Source organism: Labeo rohita, chromosome 3 (genome assembly GCF_022985175.1).
Source record: "Labeo rohita strain BAU-BD-2019 chromosome 3, IGBB_LRoh.1.0, whole genome shotgun sequence".
Classification (NCBI taxonomy): domain Eukaryota; kingdom Metazoa; phylum Chordata; class Actinopteri; order Cypriniformes; family Cyprinidae; genus Labeo; species Labeo rohita.
This window is the reverse complement of record NC_066871.1, coordinates 32943224-32962819: the sequence shown is the minus strand read 5'-3', so window position 1 is coordinate 32962819 and position 19596 is coordinate 32943224. Positions and strand designations below refer to the sequence as shown.

At 34.7% G+C, this 19596-nt stretch overlaps 1 protein-coding gene across 2 annotated transcripts in view; it reads right to left on the bottom strand.

Annotated features, from left to right (window-relative positions):
• The window catches only part of tecpr1b (tectonin beta-propeller repeat containing 1b), a 34645-nt gene extending 17212 nt beyond the window's left edge, over nucleotides 1-17433 (bottom strand). The window contains exons 1-12 of one of the 2 annotated variants that reach the window (XM_051101486.1): nucleotides 17335-17433; nucleotides 16586-16818; nucleotides 14443-14628; nucleotides 12596-12718; nucleotides 12148-12270; nucleotides 10179-10353; nucleotides 9631-9728; nucleotides 7392-7493; nucleotides 3833-3963; nucleotides 657-1129; nucleotides 445-548; nucleotides 199-354 (exon numbers count right to left, since the gene is read on the bottom strand). In XM_051101486.1, coding sequence (XP_050957443.1) covers nucleotides 199-354; nucleotides 445-548; nucleotides 657-1129; nucleotides 3833-3963; nucleotides 7392-7493; nucleotides 9631-9728; nucleotides 10179-10353; nucleotides 12148-12270; nucleotides 12596-12718; nucleotides 14443-14628; nucleotides 16586-16813 — 1899 coding nt within the window. In that variant the 5' untranslated portion in view covers nucleotides 16814-16818; nucleotides 17335-17433. The remainder of the gene's footprint in view (nucleotides 1-198; nucleotides 355-444; nucleotides 549-656; nucleotides 1130-3832; nucleotides 3964-7391; nucleotides 7494-9630; nucleotides 9729-10178; nucleotides 10354-12147; nucleotides 12271-12595; nucleotides 12719-14442; nucleotides 14629-16585; nucleotides 16819-17334) is intronic. The other variant, XM_051101479.1, reaches the window with a different exon arrangement.
• Nucleotides 17434-19596: the final 2163 nt, after the last annotated feature.

Here is a 19596-nt window from a genome sequence, read left to right as displayed (position 1 = left end):
AAATTATCTTAATTTGTGTTCTGAAGATCTGAAGATTCTGAAGGTCTTACGAGTTTGGACGGCATTAGGATGAGAAATTAATGACAGAATTTTCATTTTTGGGTGAACGGTCCCTTTAAGATACTTTCATGACTGTTTCCATAAGAAAGTACTGTTTGTGCTATTATACTAAAGTACACTTTGCTCATGGTGTGTTACCTTCTTCTCCTGATCGTGCATGTAGTAGAGGTAAAGGATATCTCCTGTCTGAGCTCCGGCACCAGTGACCTGCTCCAGTGTCACACTGACGTCCTCCCACTGATGGGGCGGCCAGTCCCTCCACCAGCACATACAACCTCTCATCACACGCACGGACTGAGACACACACATATACATCTGTGTTTGAGATTCCCATTCGCTATTAATCTCATGTGATGCACAAAGGCCTGCTCACAGTGCAGTTACCTTCTCTGTAGATGCATTTTTCTCTTGCTGTGCTCTTTCTGTCCTAGTGTCTGTGTCTAGAGCACTGAGAGCAGGTGTGATGGATGGAGAGAGCGGCCCAGGATCTGACAGAATCAGAGAGGAGAATATTTTCAATAAAACAGCATACAGAAAAGGTTTACAACAGCATGAGGGTGAGTAAACGATGAGCTATTGCTTTAACAGTGTAGCACCTGAGATGTTAAACCAGTCAACATGTGAGCTGGAATCGATGTCACATCCTCCACCGGTGACCCAGGCCCAGGGAGGCAGCTCCTCCTGCACTACCGTGTTGTGCTGCAGCTCAATGGGGTAAGTGGCCACTGAGCTCCGCGCACTGCTGGGAACCGAGGCCTTCATCTCCTCCAGGTCAACATTGCTCCATGGTGTCTCACTACTATCGGACGGGCTGCTCGGGCTCAGGATAGAGGAATCGGACTCTTGGCTCGTCACCTGGTTTTCCTCAGGTACACTGGAGTGCGCCGAAGAGGGCGGGTCGTGTGTTGGAGCGGAGCGATCAGACACCAGCGCAGAGATGAAACTGTCACTCGTGATCTTGGGGACACGTGGCTTTGGAATGTCCGTGTCATCACAGCCTAGAACGGAACCCTGGGAAGGAGCAGTGACCTCACCAGCGAAGACACTGGCATCACTGTGAACACGGACACTGGGAAACACACAGACACTGAGCCATTCAGACATGGCGCCATCTGCTGGATGGACATGATACTGCAACATGAAATAAATGACATCTTCTGTATATATATATATATATATTAAGGATGTAATGGTATTATCAGTATCATGGCATGGTGATAGCAAAACTGTCTTGATATCATTGTGGTCACATGACGTTATGAAACGACAGGTCTTCTGGCCAAAAAGTGTAGTTTTTAAAATACATTTAAACTTGTTATTCTAACATAAAGGTCTTTAAAGTTTTGGGCCATTATGCTTTGGCACAGTAGCTGTTAAACTAAAACCGAATACACAATATGGCTTAAATATGACTTATGTTTATTGCATGTGCTGTTAGTTTACTGCGCCTTTGGGAATGCAACGACCAACAGTTATACTTTGTTTTATACTTTATTTCGCTAGATTTGTAGTGAGATGTGTTTTTTGTTTTCAACATAAAATTGTTTGTAAAATAAAAACTCTACTAGGTGCGTTTCCATTACAGATTTGTGCAAAACTTTGGCGATATTATATAAATGTCGATAAAAAAATATTGTGAAATGACAACGTTTCCATTAACCGATATTATGCGACTGAAACGTAATTTGTTCCTCTCGCGATAACTCATAGCAACGGATTTTGGTGGGATTTGGATGGATTTTTGGCTTTATTTAATTGAAAGAGGCATATGCGTGTATCTTTACAGAAGCAGCGCGGAGAGCCGCTTCAGAAACTTGTGTGGTGCTGCTGGTATTATCAGGGAAAGCCCCTTATACTTGAGAGCGGCTACGTATGAAGTGTTTCTTGGAGTTTATAGTACACTGAAGAATGATCATATGACTTTTTACATATGCCATGTGACCTGTAAATGCAAAAAAAGCCGTTTCCATTGCAGTTTTGCAAAATATTCCTTTTTCGAACTGCCTGAAAAACCACCTCATGCGAGCGTAAAACTTTTTTGCGATATATGGGAGTTTTTGCGAAATTGACGCGTTTCCATTAGGCATATTTTCAATTTGCAATTTAAATTTGCGCATCTCGAAGGGTAATTAATGGAAACGCAGCTTCTGTCGTTTCCGCCAAAATAACAGCTTAAAAGTGTTACTGCAGTCCAAATTCAAAACAGGAAACAAGTACTGTAATTTCCATACTGTAGTGTAAAGCAAAAAAATAAATGAATGAATAAATAAATAACTCTATGAAATATTCATTTTCATTTATTTTACAGCACAATTGTTTTACAGTATATGGTTATTACTGTCATAGGAACAAGAATAATATAAAATTACTATATTCTAATTTGTTTGACTTTTTAAAACACCAGCGTGAATCTAATTTTGACTGAGAGAGTATGCCACAAATAAAAAGAGGGTTGACCCTTTAAAATGTAGGTACACATCAATTCAATGACTTTTCTGACTTAAGATTTCTTAGTTAAGAACATGGGTTGGAGCTCTTAATTTTGAACTCTCAAAGTGCATTAGATAGAAGAATTTAACTTTTAAAATGTACAAAATGTGTATTTTTTTTTCAAGTTTTTTTTTTAAATATCACAATAAATATATCGAGATATTATCGTATTGTGAGATTTTAATATCATTACATATCTAATATATATATAGTAGATTGTATAAAACTTTTTTTCATCAAAATATTCATCATGTTGATAATTTAGACGCCTTAGAAATTCATGTATTAAATATGACGATAATAAAATCAACTATGATCCTAGGTGTAAATGACTTTCTTCTTTCAGACGAATTCAATTGGAGTTATATTAACCCTTGTATGGTGTTCATATTTTTGTTACTCAGTCACTGTTCGTGGGTCTGGTGGACCTGCTGCATTTTTGGGTTTTTAATTCAACACAATTAAAAAATGTTTGCTAAAATACTCAACAGATGTTTACGTCATCCCAATTACAAGCAATATAAACAGCATGTATGGCTGATATTTGCCCTTTTCCTTTGTTAGATCACATTTATGAATTAAACTGCTACACCCTTGTGCAGGAATGGCAGGGGCAGAAGAACACAACTCACACTTACACTCACACTCTCTCAGACTCTCCCTCACATATACTCACACATACACACACATAAACACACATACACATGCTAATAGCAGGCTCAGACAATAGGGGGACAGAGTGAAGTTACACAGGACCTAAAATTTCCACTCTTTTATTAGCCCCGGGTCCAGTGGACCTGAACATGCTGTATGTAACATAAGTGTGTAGGGGGGTGTACAGTGAGTGGTCACTGAAAATTTGTTCTGATATGTTCTTCACAGAAAATGAGCCAAGGCCAATGAGTATGAGTTTGAAAAAATAATTTATCGTATCATTTTTCTTTTGACAAAAAGTGACCATACAAGGGTTAAAAATGTCCTGGCTCTTCCAAGCGTTATAATGCCAGTGAATGGCTGTTAAAATAACCCCGCCCCTAGAGCCTTTTTATGATGGATGGATGCACTTTATTGAACCTCAAAATCTCACCAGCCATTCACTGCCATTATAAAGCTTGTAAGAGCCAGGACATTTTTAATATGACGCTGATTGTATTTGTCTGAAAGAAGAAAGTCATATACATCTAGGATGGCTGGAGGGTGAATTTTCATTTTTAGGTGAACTATCCCTTTAAGTACTATGCCTGGTCAGGAATCACTGCTCTGTACAGTGTTTTTCAACTACCTGGAATGATTTGTGCTTTCACTGCCATCAAGCTGAGCTGACACAGCCACCCATGACCTGCCAGTGACCTCTGTGGCTGTCACGCCATGACGAAAATACACAGTCCGGTCATCGCTGCCAACCCCCCATACCTGTGTCACAAACAAACACACATAAAATAAATTTATATTTTATATCACACCAGCCACAGTCTCTCAATTCTTACATACCTTCTTCAAGCTAAGATAACAAAACATATGGGTCAAAATAGACAAGACAAACTTACTATAGTCTAGTTCATGTATTTTTTCATGCTCATCTTCTGAATATGAAAAACAAAATAAAAATACACATATCACTAAATAATGAACTTGTAGTGTTTTGCAGCCTTTTTTAAAGCAAACTGTGGTGAATATGCATGTGAGATTTTATTTATTTAAGATATTTTAGAACATAAAACTACCATTCAACATTTCGGGTCAGTGAGATTTTTTAAAAATAAATTATCACTTATATTCAGCATCAAATGTATTAACCTGACCAAAAGTGACAGTAAAAAATATTTCTCTTGTCACAAAAAATGTATATTTCAAATAAAATGTGCTTAGTTTCCATCAGTTTCACTATATATATATATATATATATATATATATAAAAAAAAAAAAAAATATATATATATATATACAGATATATAGATAGATATATAATACATAATTAAATATATAATTACATTTTAAAATATGAAAAAAAAAATATTACATTATATATTGCAGTCTTGGTGAGCATAAGAGGGTTCTTTAGAAAGATAAGCACTGCAGACACCCATACAACAATAACTCGCAGTAAAATCCTTCATATCGGCTGCATTATAATAAAGCTGGCATCAGAAAATCATCATGTCATCAGATGATCTTTTTATGTGCTGATATAGACAGGATATTGTTTCTGATTAGGCCAAATTGAGGAACAGGATCAAATACGAGCGTCACAGCTGAGCTGAACACAGATACACGGCCTGCGCGGTTAGTAATGAAATGTGAAGTATGGAATGGTGGAGAGTGGCCAAACTCAAATTAGCCGCTCCCATATGGCTGTGTGCGGGTGAAAGAATTGGAGGTGTATATATATGGCTGGGCTGAGATGGAGGAGGCAGTGGGCAACAGGAAGAGCCAGGCGGTCTGAGGGTTTAGTTACAGAGAGAGAGAGAGAGATGCAGAGACAAGGTTTGCATCGCTTGCAAACTCCACACTGAGACTCAGCGGCTCTAGTAATCAACACCTGATGGACACCCGACTCCGCCAGACCATACATGCCTGTCCTGGAAGGAGGGAGGGGCCAGAGTAAGCTGGAGATGGCGATTGGATGATCAATGTTTGTGCGTATAAACAAGGACAGTGAATACAGTCGGCCTGCAGGGTGCACATATTGGTCTGAGGATCTAATGATGGTTAATCCTCAAAGCTACATGTGAGAACAGGAGTGTAATTAGACCTGTCTGCCCCCCCACCCTACCGCAGACGGGTGTCCCCCAAGGACAAGTACTGGGACCACTAGAGTTGTCCGCACAGGCGAAAATGATTGTTTCACCAGATGAAATATGATATAAGCAGCAGTGATTAAAGCATGGTGTGAGTGCATTGAACTTATCCAGAGTGTTAGTGGAGTTTGCTAAGACAAAGATCAGTGATCAAAAAAGGGTCTTTTCTAGCAAAACAATCGGTTATTTGCATAAAAATAATACAATTTATATACTTTTTAATGTCAAACGCTCGTCTTGTCTTACTCTGCCTGAACTCTGTTTTTGTTCCTGTTCATGACAGTTAGGGTATGTCGAAAAACTCCCATCTCATGTTCTCCCTCAACTTCAAAATCGTCCTATATCACTGTTTTACCTTTTTTGTTAAGGGTGTTTGATCTTGATGTTTACTTTGCAAAGACTGGTGTCGGTACTTCTGCAGCGATGTAGGATGATTTCGAAATGATTTTTGAAGTTGAGGGAGAAAATACGATTGGAGTTTTTCGACATACCCTAACTGTCTTGAACCAGAATGCACAGAGTTCAGGGGACGCAAGACAAGACGAGCGTTTGAGATTAAAAAGTACTTAAATTGTATTTTTTTTAATGAAAATAACCAATCGTTTCGGTAGATAAGACCCTTCTTCCTCGGCTGGGATCATTTACAACCACATTTGGGATCGTTTGAAGCCGCATTTAAACTACATTTTGGAAGTTCAAATTTGGGGCACCATATCAGTCCATTATATGGAGAAAAATCCTAAATTATTTTCCTCAAAAAACACAATTTCTTAACGACTGAAGAAAGAAAGACACGAACATCTTGGATGACAAGGGGGTGAGTACATTATATGTGAATCTCTGTTTTGGAAGTGGACTTCTCCTTTAACTCCTGCACTTTTTTGCTACAGACATGAATGATGCCTCAACTCTTGCCGCTTGCTGCGATTACTGTGATCTAAATTATGATTTTCACCTGGTGGACAATAAAACACCAGTAAGCAAGCATCCAAAACACCTTAGAAACCATTTAGTAATGTACAAGCAACTCTCTGGAAATCACCCATAAAAGTTTTATATTCTTGCAGCAGCTTGAAAAGAAGTTTAAATAATTAAATAAGATTAAACAATTAAATATATTTTATATTCAACACACTTGCAGATAATATAATATTAATAAAATAAAAGGCAGTGATAAATATATCGCAGAGCAAATAGGAAGCTGACAACACGCCGACAAACTAGATCAAGCAGGTTACTTCTGGTATGAAACAAGATCTCAGCTTTAGAATGTTGTCATTTTTTTTAAGAAGTTCAAACAATAAATATCGGCAAATAAATAATTAGTTTTGTGGCTCTTTAATGTGTCCTGATATATCACTGTATTGCCTTATTAGATCAATCGACAAGTGAACTGATCGTCTTCTCTTCACTTAAAGCACAAAAAAACATGAATGAACATCAGAACATATTTTATTTAAACTGCAGAAAGACAAATTCCACCAAAATTAATCTACTCTCCTGTATGATTTGTTTATCGGACAGAATGGCGGAGTCTGCGTTATGATTGGTCAGACTGCCTGTCAATCAAGCTCTTGCAAAGAGTCAATTAAGTGTCCAAAAACATGTATATTCTTTTAAAGTATATTATATAAGCATTTTCTTTTAGCATTTTATGACTATTCTAAAGTGTACTTAATTTTCACAAATGCCACTATGTAATGTAAAAATATAGTTTGTTCAGGAATGAAACATCTTGTCATGTGCATCTAAGCAGTGGTTCTTGGCCCATTTTTAAGGCCCCTCATGTCAAAGACAAAATTCTAAAGCCTTCTACATGATGTAAGCATTTTAATTTATATTACTATAATGTACTTTAAATGTACTTCATGTCACTAAATTAATGTTAGTTCAGATTAGTTACTTCAAGATCTGAAGTCATCTTTTGGCCCCTTAAAATTTCTGGCTGTAAAAACCATCTGGCTGTAAATTGTTGTAAAGTGAGTGTGTGTATATATAGTATTGTTAGAACGGCAATATAATATGATACTTCACTGATCTCACCTGGTCACTGGGCCCCATGCTGAGCATCACCATCTCTCCACCAATACTGATCCAGCCTGAGCCAGTGGGATTGTGGGAATTCACACCCCTCCTGAACCAGACCTATCACAAACACATGGTTTACTGCACTGTCCAATCTATACACTATAGAAGCATGTTTCCATATAAAAACTCAAACTTATATATAAGTTTATATCTCGCAATTCTGACTTTTTTCTCAGGATTTTAAGATATAAAGTCTATTTTTGAAGGGAAAAAGGACTGATATGTTTTTAGAATTGCGAGTTCATATCTCATCATTCTGACTTAACTGTATGTTATAAAGTGAGAATTGCGAGATATAAACTCACAATTCTGAGGAAAAAAAAGTCTGAATTGTGAGTTTATATCTCACAATTCTCACTTTATTTCTCAGAATTGCAACTTTATTTCTTAGAATTCTGACTATTTCTCAGAATTACGAGTTTATAGCTCACAATTCTGACTTTATAACTCGCAAATGCAAGTTTATATATCAGTTTTGAGAAAAAAGTCAGAATTGTGCAAACTCGCAACTGCAACTAAAAAAGTCAGAATTGTGAGTTTATATCTCACAATTCTGACTTTTTAAGAATTATGAGTTTATATCTCACAATTCTGGCTTTATAACTCACAGCTGGAAGTTTATATCCCACAATTCTGTGAAAACAGTGAGAACTGCAAGATGCAAACTCACAGCTGCAACAAAAAAAGGTCAGAATTGTGAGTTTTCTCAGAACTGCAACTTTATATCTCATAATTCTGACTTTAAAACTCGCAATTGCAAGTTTATATTTCACAATTCTGAGAAAAAAATGTCAGAATTGTGAGATACAAACTTGCAACTAAGACTAAAAACGTCAGAATTTTGAGTTTATTTCTCAGAACTGCAACTTTATTTCACAGAATTCTATTTCTTAGAATTCTATTTTTCAGAATAACGAGTTTATTTCACATTTCTGACTTTACAACTCACAATTGCAAGTTTATATCTCACAGTTTTGAGAAAAAAAGTCAAAATTGAGGTGCAAACTAGCAACTGTGACAAAAAAAGTCAGAATTCCGACTTTATTTCTCAGAATTGCAACTTTATTTACCAGAATTCTGACTTTATTTCTTAGAATTCTATTTCTCAGAATTACAAGTTTATATCTCACAATTCGGACTTTATTTCTCAGAATTGCAACTTAATTTATCAGAATTTTGAGTTAATTTCTCAGAACTGCAACTTTATTTCACAGAATTCTATTTCTTAGAATTCTCACAATTGCAAGTTTATTCTCAGTTTTGAGAAAAAAAGTTTATATCTCAAAATTCAGAATTGACTTTATTTCTCAGAATTGCAACTTATTTACAGAAATTTTCTTAGAATTCTATTTCTCAGAATTGCAAGTTTATATTTTCACAATTCTGACATTTCTGACTTTACAAAAATTTAAGGCTTAGAAGAACTTTTTTCAGTGCAAGTTTATATCTCACAATTCTGACTTTATAACTTAATTTATCAGAATTCTGAATTCACAAAAGTCAAATTCTGGAAAAAAGAATGCAAATCGCAGAAAAAGTCAAAATGGTAAGATATAAAGTCACAATTACCTTTTTTTATTCTTTCATTCAGTAAACGAAACAGGCTTCCATAATACACTATTACTTTCATTTTTTTTTAAATGCATATCAAACTGAACTCATTATGTGACAACAAACTGTTGTATAGTATGCTACACTGTCACATGACAACACACCGATCATTTGAATCATTTTGGCTTCAAAAATCAAAAACAGACATTAATATTACTTTCAGTTCATTCAGCGTAGTAGATCAGGGGTTCCATCCTGCTTGAAGGCCAGCATCCTGGAGAGTTTAGCTCTAACAAACTTCCCTAGACATTTCTAGAAGACCTTAATGAGCTGCTTCAGGCCAACTTTAATTAGTTGGCTGAACTCTGCAGGACAGTGTAAATGTTCCTGGACAGTGTAAACTCTCCAGGAACATCTGCAAATACTTGATGAAAATGGAAGGTAAAGTTGCGCACTGCATTGCAATTACTCGGATGATAGGAAAATAAATTATTACTGAATTTAAGCATGATTAGTTAGTTAAGTTGGTTTCTTATAGCAGTTCTTTATTAACTGCACTACATGAATGTGCAAAACTCAGAGCAGAATATTAATGTCAAGCAAAGCATTGTACAGAGCATTTATAGAATAAATATCATCTTACTTTGTTGTCTTTAGCAACGGCCCAAACGACATTGATCCCCACTGCAACATGAACAGCTCCTTTCTGATTTGGAGGCTGCACTAGCTCCCACGATAAGCCTGAAAAAATTAAGGGAAAAATCTTAGTTAATAGTGAATGTGTGTTCCTTAATCTAAATCTGTTACCGTATACTTTAATGTCATTTCTTTTCAAACCTGTACTGAAAGTGTCCTGTCAAGACACTTGTGTGAACTTGAGGACTTCATAAATCAATTAAAAATCACAAAAACTGGCTGATTCAAAAACATTGTGCAAACATGACAGCAGAAAGCTCCTGCAGCTTTTGTTGCATTCGATTTCCTGCTATTTAATGCACTGACATTTAGAAATGTGCAAGTGTGGCGCAAGTGACCACATGTTCTTTAGGACTTCTGTCATGCTATTGACATGACCGTGACCGTGTGACCGTAAATAGCAGCGCTGTGTAAGTCATTCAAAACATGTACTGTATGTTCTGCATACTGTATGTGTGAATTCAAAGGACAGGAATACATCTGTCAGTGTCAGACCTTTAGGGCAGTCTTTACTGATGCCCGTTCTGGCCAGCAGTTGTCCATCCCAGAGAACGACCCAAAGCAGGTCTTTCGGCCCAGCGCTGACCTGCGCCACCTCTCGGGGCACCTGGATGGGTTCCCAGCGCGTCCCCTCCGGGTTCTGCTGTCTGATGCCTGTGCGGAACCACAGCTGTGTAGAGATACAAACACAGCTTACATCTGCGTGGTGTCATGAAGAGATTCTAACACGTGATAAAAATGACAAAACATTCAGAGAGCATTTAAATTAACCACTTGGATGAGAAATTGTTCACATTCTTGTGAACAAGTGGTTAATCCATGAGGTGTTGGCTGAGCTCAAAATATAAAGCAGACTTCACAGAACCACAGTGCACCCTAGTGGTCACAAGTTTGTAATGCATCTGTCAGTGCTGTTACTGTTATTAAAACTAACAATAAAACGATTTAAAAAATTTTTTAGTTAAAATGGCAAATATTAGATGACAAACTTAAACTTAAAAAAAATGAAGGAAACAGCCTTATCAATTAATTGAAATAAAATTTTAAAGTGTAAGTTTCAGCACTAAAATTACTAAAACTAAAATTGAAATAGATATAATTTAAAGCTAAATTAAAACAAAATTAATAAAATTCAACTGAACTTACACTAAATTTCAACTCTGAGCTAAAATTAAAATTAAATCTTAAAATATAAAAACACCAATTCATTTAAATACTAATAAAGAGTATAATAAATAATACTGAAGTATCAGCACTGTAACACATCACAGAACTGACATCTAGTGGTCCAAAATCTGTAATGCAACCACAGCTGCATCACTATCTTAACCTACTTACCAGTTAAACAACTAGTTATATACAGCTCAAGCTGTGAAATACTGTCAATTACCACAATTGTTACTGATATATGTTTCATATATGTGATTTATACACACTACAGTTCAAAAGTCAAAAGTTTTTTAATGTTTTTGAAAGTCTTTTATGTTCGCTAAGTCTTTGTATTTAATCAAAACTTAAATTATGACATAAAAACCAAAATAAAAATAGTGAATTATTATTACAACTTAAAATTACTCTTTTTTTTATTTGAATATATCTTACCCTGGACCACAAAATCAATCATAAGGGTGGATTTTTTTTTAAATAAGCTTTCCATTTATGTACAGTATGGTATGTTAGGATAGGACAACATTTGCCGAGATACAACTATTTGAAAATCTGGAATCTGAGACCGCAAAAAAAAATCTAAATATTGAAAAAAATTGCCTTCAAAGTTAGCCAAATGAAGTTCTTAGCAATGCATTTTACTAATCAAAAATTAAGTTTTGATATATTTATGGTAGGAAATGTACAAAATATCTTCATGGAACATGATCTTTAGTTAATATCCTAATGATTTTTGGCCTAAAAAAATTGTAATTTGGACCCATACAATGTATTTCTGGTGACTGCTACAAATATACCCGTGCTGTTTAAGACTGGTTTTGTGGTCCAGGGTCACATATTTTAAACTGTAATTTATTCCTGTGATCAAAGCTAAATTTTCAGCATCATTACTCCAGTCTTCAGTGTCACATGACCCTTAAGAAATCATTCTAATATGCTGATATGTAGCTCAAAGAACATTATTATTACCAATGTTGAAAACAGTTGATGAACATGATTTTTCAGGACACTTTGATTAAAGTTCAAAAGCACAGCATTTATTTGAAATAGAAATCTTTTATAAATTATAAATGCCTTTACTCTCTTTTTTGGTCAATTTATTATGTCTTTGCTAGATTAAAGTACTAATTTCTTTCAAAACGAAACAAAATCTGACTGAGCTGAACTGTATGTATGTAGTATAATTATGTAAACTATATTCTGTGACAATCATTGTAAACATGGCACATATGATGTCCAGAGCTTGTTTTAAACCAGAAAATATTCCTTTGCACTGGCTGCATATGTAATGACTTACCTTCCCCTGCTGGGACACGGCCCACAGGTAAATGTGTTTCTCAGGGCTGTCACTCATGTCCCAGCCTCCACAGCTGATGTCAATGAAGGGCTCTGGAGGAGGTCTGCCTCTGTCCAAAGGCACCTGCACCAAAACCGCATTCTGATTGACTCTACATATGTGGACAACAGCTAATAGGATTAAAATATAATTCAGGGCTGTCAAAGTCTGCTCCTGGAGGGCCACTGTTTTGCAGAGTTTAGCTCCAACCCTAATTAAACACACCTGATTCAGCTAATCATGGTTTTCAGACTCCCTAGAAACTTCCAGGCAAGTGTTTTGGAGCTGGTTGGAGCTAAACTCTGCAAGACAGTGGTTGTTTCACATTGAAATTCACAATGAGTTTCACATTTCAGAAGTTAGTTTGGATTCCCCTATTGAATAAAAATACAATATCTCGTGATGATACCTTGGCCCATGATCCTAGTGCTTTGTATCTCCTGTAGCGAAGCCATCGCCTGCGACGGACACATGAATTCCACTTCTTCTCTTTGGTGAAGGTGGCAGGGAAGTCCACTGCATACTCCCACCCCTGAAAGCACAGGAAGTAGCATTACACAGTCATTCTGACATGATTTCAAATTTGTAGCAATAACCAACAATACATTGTTTGGGTGAAAATGATCAAATTTTTTTATGCCAAAAATCATTAGGATATTAAGTAAAGATCATGTTCCAAGAAGATATTTTGTAAATTTCCTACTGTAAATATATCAAAACTTTTTATTAGTTATATGCATTGCTAAGATCTTTATTTGGACAAATTTAAAGGCGATTTTTTTTTGCACCTGCATATTCCAGATTTCAGCCAAATATTATCATATCCTAACAAACCATACATCAATAGAAAGTTTATTTATTCCACTTTCAGATGATGTATTAATCTCAATATTACAAAAATGACCCATATGACTGGTTTTGTGGTACTAGGTCACATTTTTGTTTCAAATTTTTATGAATTATTATTTTTGAGTGCATCGAGATGGTCTACCCTTGTAAAAAAAGATGCACACTATAATATACTTTTATAAAGAACACACTTAAATGTGAACTGAATGTAATATTTTCAGTATTTACAGTTAAATTCAAGTCTATTATATTTTTAATTTATATTAAATGTAATTAGCTGAACTTTAGTGCTTTTTTGACCCTTTTACGTATGTCAAAATGTGTTTCGGTATGTTAATCAACACATCAAAATAAGTGAATTTCTTATTAAAACATAATGATTTAAAATGTACTTTAAAGTAAAATATTTAAGCCTGCATTTATTTGATCCAAAATACAGCAAAAGCAATAATATTGTGAAATATTTTACTATTTAAAATAACTGTTTTATATTGGAATATACTTTAAAATGTAATTTATTCCTGTGATTTCAAAGCTGAATTTTCAGCATCATTACTCCAGTCGCATGATCCTTCAGAAATCATTCTAATATTCTGATTTGCTGTTCAAGAAACATTATCAATTTATTATAAAAATGTATTATTATCAATATTTAAAACAGTTTAAAAAAAAATCTGAAATAAAAAGCTTTTGTAACATTATACACTATACCATTCAAAACCTTGGAGTCAGTGTTTTTTTTGTTTTGTTTTTTTTTTTAGCAAGGATTCTTTAAATTGATCAAATTGATCAAAACTTCATCAAAGAAACTTGAAAAAATCTACTCAGCTGTTTTCAACATAATAATAATAATAGTTTTTTTGAGTGATTGAATGATTTCTGAAGGATCATGTGACTGGCGTAATGAAGTTAAAAATTCAGCTTTGAATAAATTACAAAATAACCAGGAATAAATTACACTTTAAAATATATTAAAATAAAAAACAGCTATGTTAAATAGTAAAAATATTTCAGAATTTTACTGTTTTTGCTGTACTTCGGTTCAAATAAATGCAGGCTTGGTGAGCAGAAGAGACTTCTTTAAAAACATTACTGTTCAAAAAATTTTTGACTGGTAGTGTACTTCATTGACCTTTTATTTCATTCATATTATATTATCTGCAAGTACAGTTTTTTAAAATACTCTTTTATGATTTGAAGTACACTACAAGTGTACATTTAATACAGTTAGAACACCACTTTTTCCCTAAGGTTAGGGTGAGGTATGTTTTGGCTTTATTGGGTTAAGTTTACAGTTGGTTAGGTTTGGGATGACAGGTTGAGTTTGCAGTAGGTTGAGTTTAGAGTGAGCTGAGTTTAGTTAACTCATGGCTTGCGTTTAGATAGGACTGAGATTGTGTCACTCACCCCTGTCTCAGTGGATTCTCGCCCACAGCTTTCATCATCCACATACCAGTCTCCTTCCCACTCCCAGTTAGCAGACGGTAACACAAAGCTGTGAAGAGGTTGTGGGTTCAAGCCCGACTCATCCGTCCACTGCCAGCGGTCTGTCGGGAGAAGCGTGTCTGTGTAACCATCAACTGGGTTCCATCTCTGTAACACAGACAGACAGAAAATGATACTTAGCAGGTCAGATGTGCTGTCTGTAACATACAATGTTATGGTGATTATTATTATTATTATTGTTATACTACTTCTTGGTGCATTTATATTTTATATACTTTGCTAGCTTAAATTTGGAATAATATAATATATGAAGAGCTCAGATGCAAAAGCCTCTAAACGCCACCTTGGTCAAATATGATATAATGATACTGAGTGAATGCTCTCAACACATATTATACATCCATCAAATACTTTAACTTCAAACTCACTAAATCCCAGCCTCAACCCAATCAGAAGTACCGGTACTTACATAGAAACCTATACTTAGGACCCTGATAAAAATGTCAGATGGATTTAGAGGCTTTTGCATCTGAACACTTCATATACACCACCAGACAAAAAAATGTTTAAAAATTTGACAAATTTGACAAAAACTTTAAGTTTTTTTTAAAGAAGTCTCTTCTGCTCATCAAGCCTGCATTTGTTTGATCCAAAGTAGAGCAAAAACAGTACAATTTTGAAAAATGTTTACTATTTAAGATAACTGCTTTCTATTTGAATATATTTTAAAATATAATTTATTCCTGTGATTTCAAAGCTGAATTTTTAGCATCATTACCCCAGTCACATGATCCTTCAGAAATCATTCTAATATTCTGATTTGCTTCTCGAAAAACATTTATTATAATTATCATTGTTATTATGTCGAAAACAGCTAAGTGGAAGTTTTTATTCAGGTTTCTTTGATGAATAGAAAGTTCAGTAGAACAGCATTTATCTGTTCTACATTTGTCTGTACAAATGTCTTTCTTTATCATCATTTTTGATCATTTTAAAGCATCCTTGCTAAATAAAAGTATTAATTTCTATAATTTCTGTCAGAAAAAAAACATATATATATATATATGTGTGTGTGTGTGTGTGTGTGTGTGTGTGTGTATCTACTTTAGATCTTTCCATTTATCAAAGAATCCTGAAAAAAAGTACTCAACTATTTTAAATATTGATAATAATAATAATAAGAAATGTTTCTTGAACAGCAAATCAGCATATTAGAATCATTTGTGACGAATCATGTGACTGAAGAATGCAGGCTTGGTGAGCAAAACAGACTTATTTAAAAAACATAAGAAATCTTACAGTTTAAAAACTTTTGACTGGTAGTGTACACTAATTTATGTATGATTTAAAAAAGTATTATTATTATTATTATTATGAGTAAGTATTATTAAGTACTATTATTCAGCAAGGAAGCAATAACTTTATCAAAACAGACATATATAATGTAACAAAAGATTTCTAATTCAAGTAAATGCTATTTTTTCTCACTTTTTATTCAACAAAGAATCTGAAACGATATATCAGAATTTCCACAAAAAACATAAACCAGCTGTTTTCAGCACTTATAGTGATAAAAAATGTTTCTTGAGAGGCAAATCATAAAATCAGAATGTTTTTTGAAGAATCATGTGACGCTGAAGACTGGAGTAATGATGCTGAAAATTCAGCTTTGCATAACAGGAATAAATTACAATATATATTCCAAAACAGTTCATTTTAAATTGTAAGAATATTTCACAATATTACTGTAACTGTAGCTTTGATCAAATAAATGAAGCCTTTTTGTGCATAAGAGATTTCTTTCAAAAACAATAAATCATCTTAAATATTCAAAGCTTTTGGAGTAAATATGAATATTGTTATTGTTTTCATTGTTTCTTGTTACTCTGCTTTGCTAATTGATTTGATGTGTGCTATTGTTATTTCACTTTATATTACCAATATAACCAGTTTATTTCATTATGTTTTACGTATAACAGTTGAACTATTTATTTTTTACTATTGTGTACAGCTAAGCTGTCCATACTTTGTCATTGCCAATTCACAGGTACAGTATTTTATCATGGTAATAAAGCACAATTTAATAGAAAGTTTTCCAACACACCTGGTTTTCATAGGTCTCCTCCTGATGGCGTATAGGCACTTGACTGGGATACACGTGCAGATAAACCAGATGGTCGCACCCGATGCCCCAGCAGCACTGCCGAGAGCCCGTCACTCGCTTCAGCTCCAGCACGAAATCCGCGGCGCGCCTCCAGCGGCCTCTAGCGGCCGACAGACTGAACACCCGCCCGTACACATCCACTGCCCACAGCAGCGACCCGGCCATCATGGGCCCTACACGACATGAACAGCATATTCAGACAGCGTTTTATTTAATATACACTTAGATGATCAAATAGCGTTAAGTGTGTAAACATAAACAGCTTTTTGTTGCTTATTAAACCACAAGACTGTCAAGTAGCCTATTTACTTTCATACAAAGTTCGCTATTACGATTAAATTGTATTTTACAGTTTTCCCATTTCATTCGATTTCTATATAGATCAGTCATGATGGCTTGTAATAATATATATAAAATAATAACACTCAATACAGACATTAAAGTCTTGTGAAGTAAGAGATACAGGTAACCGGACACCAGTTGGTCAGCTTGCACCTGTCTAACTGGATTCATTATTACAGCCGTGTTATTCGGTACTTATTTTATGTTATGTTTTCGCATTTTGCTATTGATGTCAGTTGCTTTATGATTAGTAAACAAAACATAGTAACCGACATTTTGTTTAAATTCCGACACACAACCGCTTTATATTCGGTTCAAAAGCGCCGCAGACAGACTCACAGACTTACCTACTATGTAGTCTAATGATTGTGAAGTGAGTCTTCATATATTCCGTGCATTGCAAACATCGGCCGTCCGTTTATTATTATTCCCAGCATTATTCTAAGGGCTCAGAGACTCAAAGCAGGAAGTTAACGGTATTTTCCTTCTGATTGGTCAGCGCTCACGGAAATATCGAAATCTAAGCCTCTGATTGGACAGACTGCGTGCGCACTGAGCACGTATGTTTTTCCGTAGGGTTGAGCTCTCATATGCGCACGCTTACCTGATCAATTATTCATTCTTTACTTTCTCAATAATTAAAACTCAACGGTGATACATGAGTATTAACTTTTACACTTCACTTCTTATTTCAGACTGCTGTAATGAATAGACAGACGATGTATTAAACACTCAGATGAACTTACAAATCATAAGGTATCGTTTTTTTTCTAGGAGGGTAATTCTGTCTTTTTTTTTTTTTTAACATCTCTTCCATTTTTCTTGAGATAATGCTGCAAATTCTTGCCTGTGGAGCAACTCAGAGCAGTAGCTTGTATTTCCACAAATGGTTTACTATCGAGACAAACACAACCTGTACATACATGCTAAAGACAAATGTGACCCTGGAGCACAAAACCAGTCATAAGGGTCAATTTTTCAAAATTGAGCTTTATACAACATCCGAAAGCTGAATAAATAAGCTTTTCATTGATGTATGGTTTGTTAGGATAGAACAATATTTGTTCGAGATGCAACTATTTCAGTATATGGAACCTAAGGACGCAAAAAAACTAAATATTGAGAAAAACGCCTTTAAAGTTGTCCAAATGAAGTTCTTTGCAATGCATATTACTAATCAAAATTTACGTTTTGATATATTTACAGTAGGAAATTTACAAAATATCTTCATGAAACATGATCTTAATTTCATAATGATTTTTGGCATAAAAGAAAAATCTATCATTTTGACCCATACAATGTATTTTTGGCTATTGCTACAAGTATACCCCAGCGACTTAAGACTGGTTTTGTGGTCCAGGGTCACAAATATGGATCTAAGCTGGTTTGTTACAGGATGAGATCTTTATGACAGCAATAAAGCCTAACTTTAATTCTCAATCATACAAAACAAACAAAGAAACAAGGCTAATAGAGAAATTCCAGAGTCAAGTGGTTCAATAAAAGATGGTGGTGTGGACAATTTAAGAATTTGAAAGTAATAATCAAATGCCTGTCCTGTTTTTCTGCCATTTTTTTTAAACATCATAAATCATTACGTTTTTGGGAAGATGACATTTTAATGTAATAATGGAATAAAAAGGGAAAATTAACTGTTGTTTACTAACTTACAGTCATGAGGGTCTGCGGGGCCTTTTTTTAAAAATATAATTTCCTATTTTTGTTCTGTTCTCTTCATGAATTTAAATTCTTTGCAACTCTGCTTCCTTAAATTGAAAGTAAAACTGTAATTTTGCATTCTGTCTGCAGTCCTGAATAGTGCTCAAACTTATCAGCCACAGTTCACTGCTCATGTGATCTCAACATGTAAGCTGAGGTGATCAAATGACTATGTACAATTTTAGTAGGCAATATTTAGTAGTGAAATATTATAGGGAAAAAGTTTAATCTCCATTGTGATAAAATTGTTTATCAGTAACATACTTCAATGGGGCTTCATGCCCCAGTAAAATGGTCTGCGATCTCTTGATGTGGGCCATTCTACAGAATTGATGCAAACTGTCCCACAATCAAAAAACGCATTTAAAAAGCATATAATTTTTTAAATCTTAGATGTTTACTAAGATCCTTCTATTATCTATTGAAACCCACAATAATATTTAAAATATCAGTAAGCTTAATATACATAAAATCATCGTTTATTGGATACTTTTAATTGTGAGGTGGCTGTCCCAAACCCTAACCCTTAAATTTTGACTTCTGAAATTATATTGAAATAATTTTAGCATTTTATTCCATTGTTTATTTTATTCCATGTCACTACAGAAACAGTGTATGTTTTAGTCCATTGGCTGAGACTGATTTTAACTACACCCCTACATTTATGATCAGGAAATATTCCTGTCTCACTCTCTCTCATAGCTGCGTTGTGAGTAGATGGACCCCATCATTTTGAGGTAAATGTGTTCAAAAGTCTGAAAAATCTGTGTACGAGTGTCACTACAGAACACCATTTTTCTATAATTAAACACACTTTTTTGGGACTTATTCTGAAACATTTAGTTATTATATGTGTACAACTGTTCAGAACTGTGCTAGCTAACCATGTG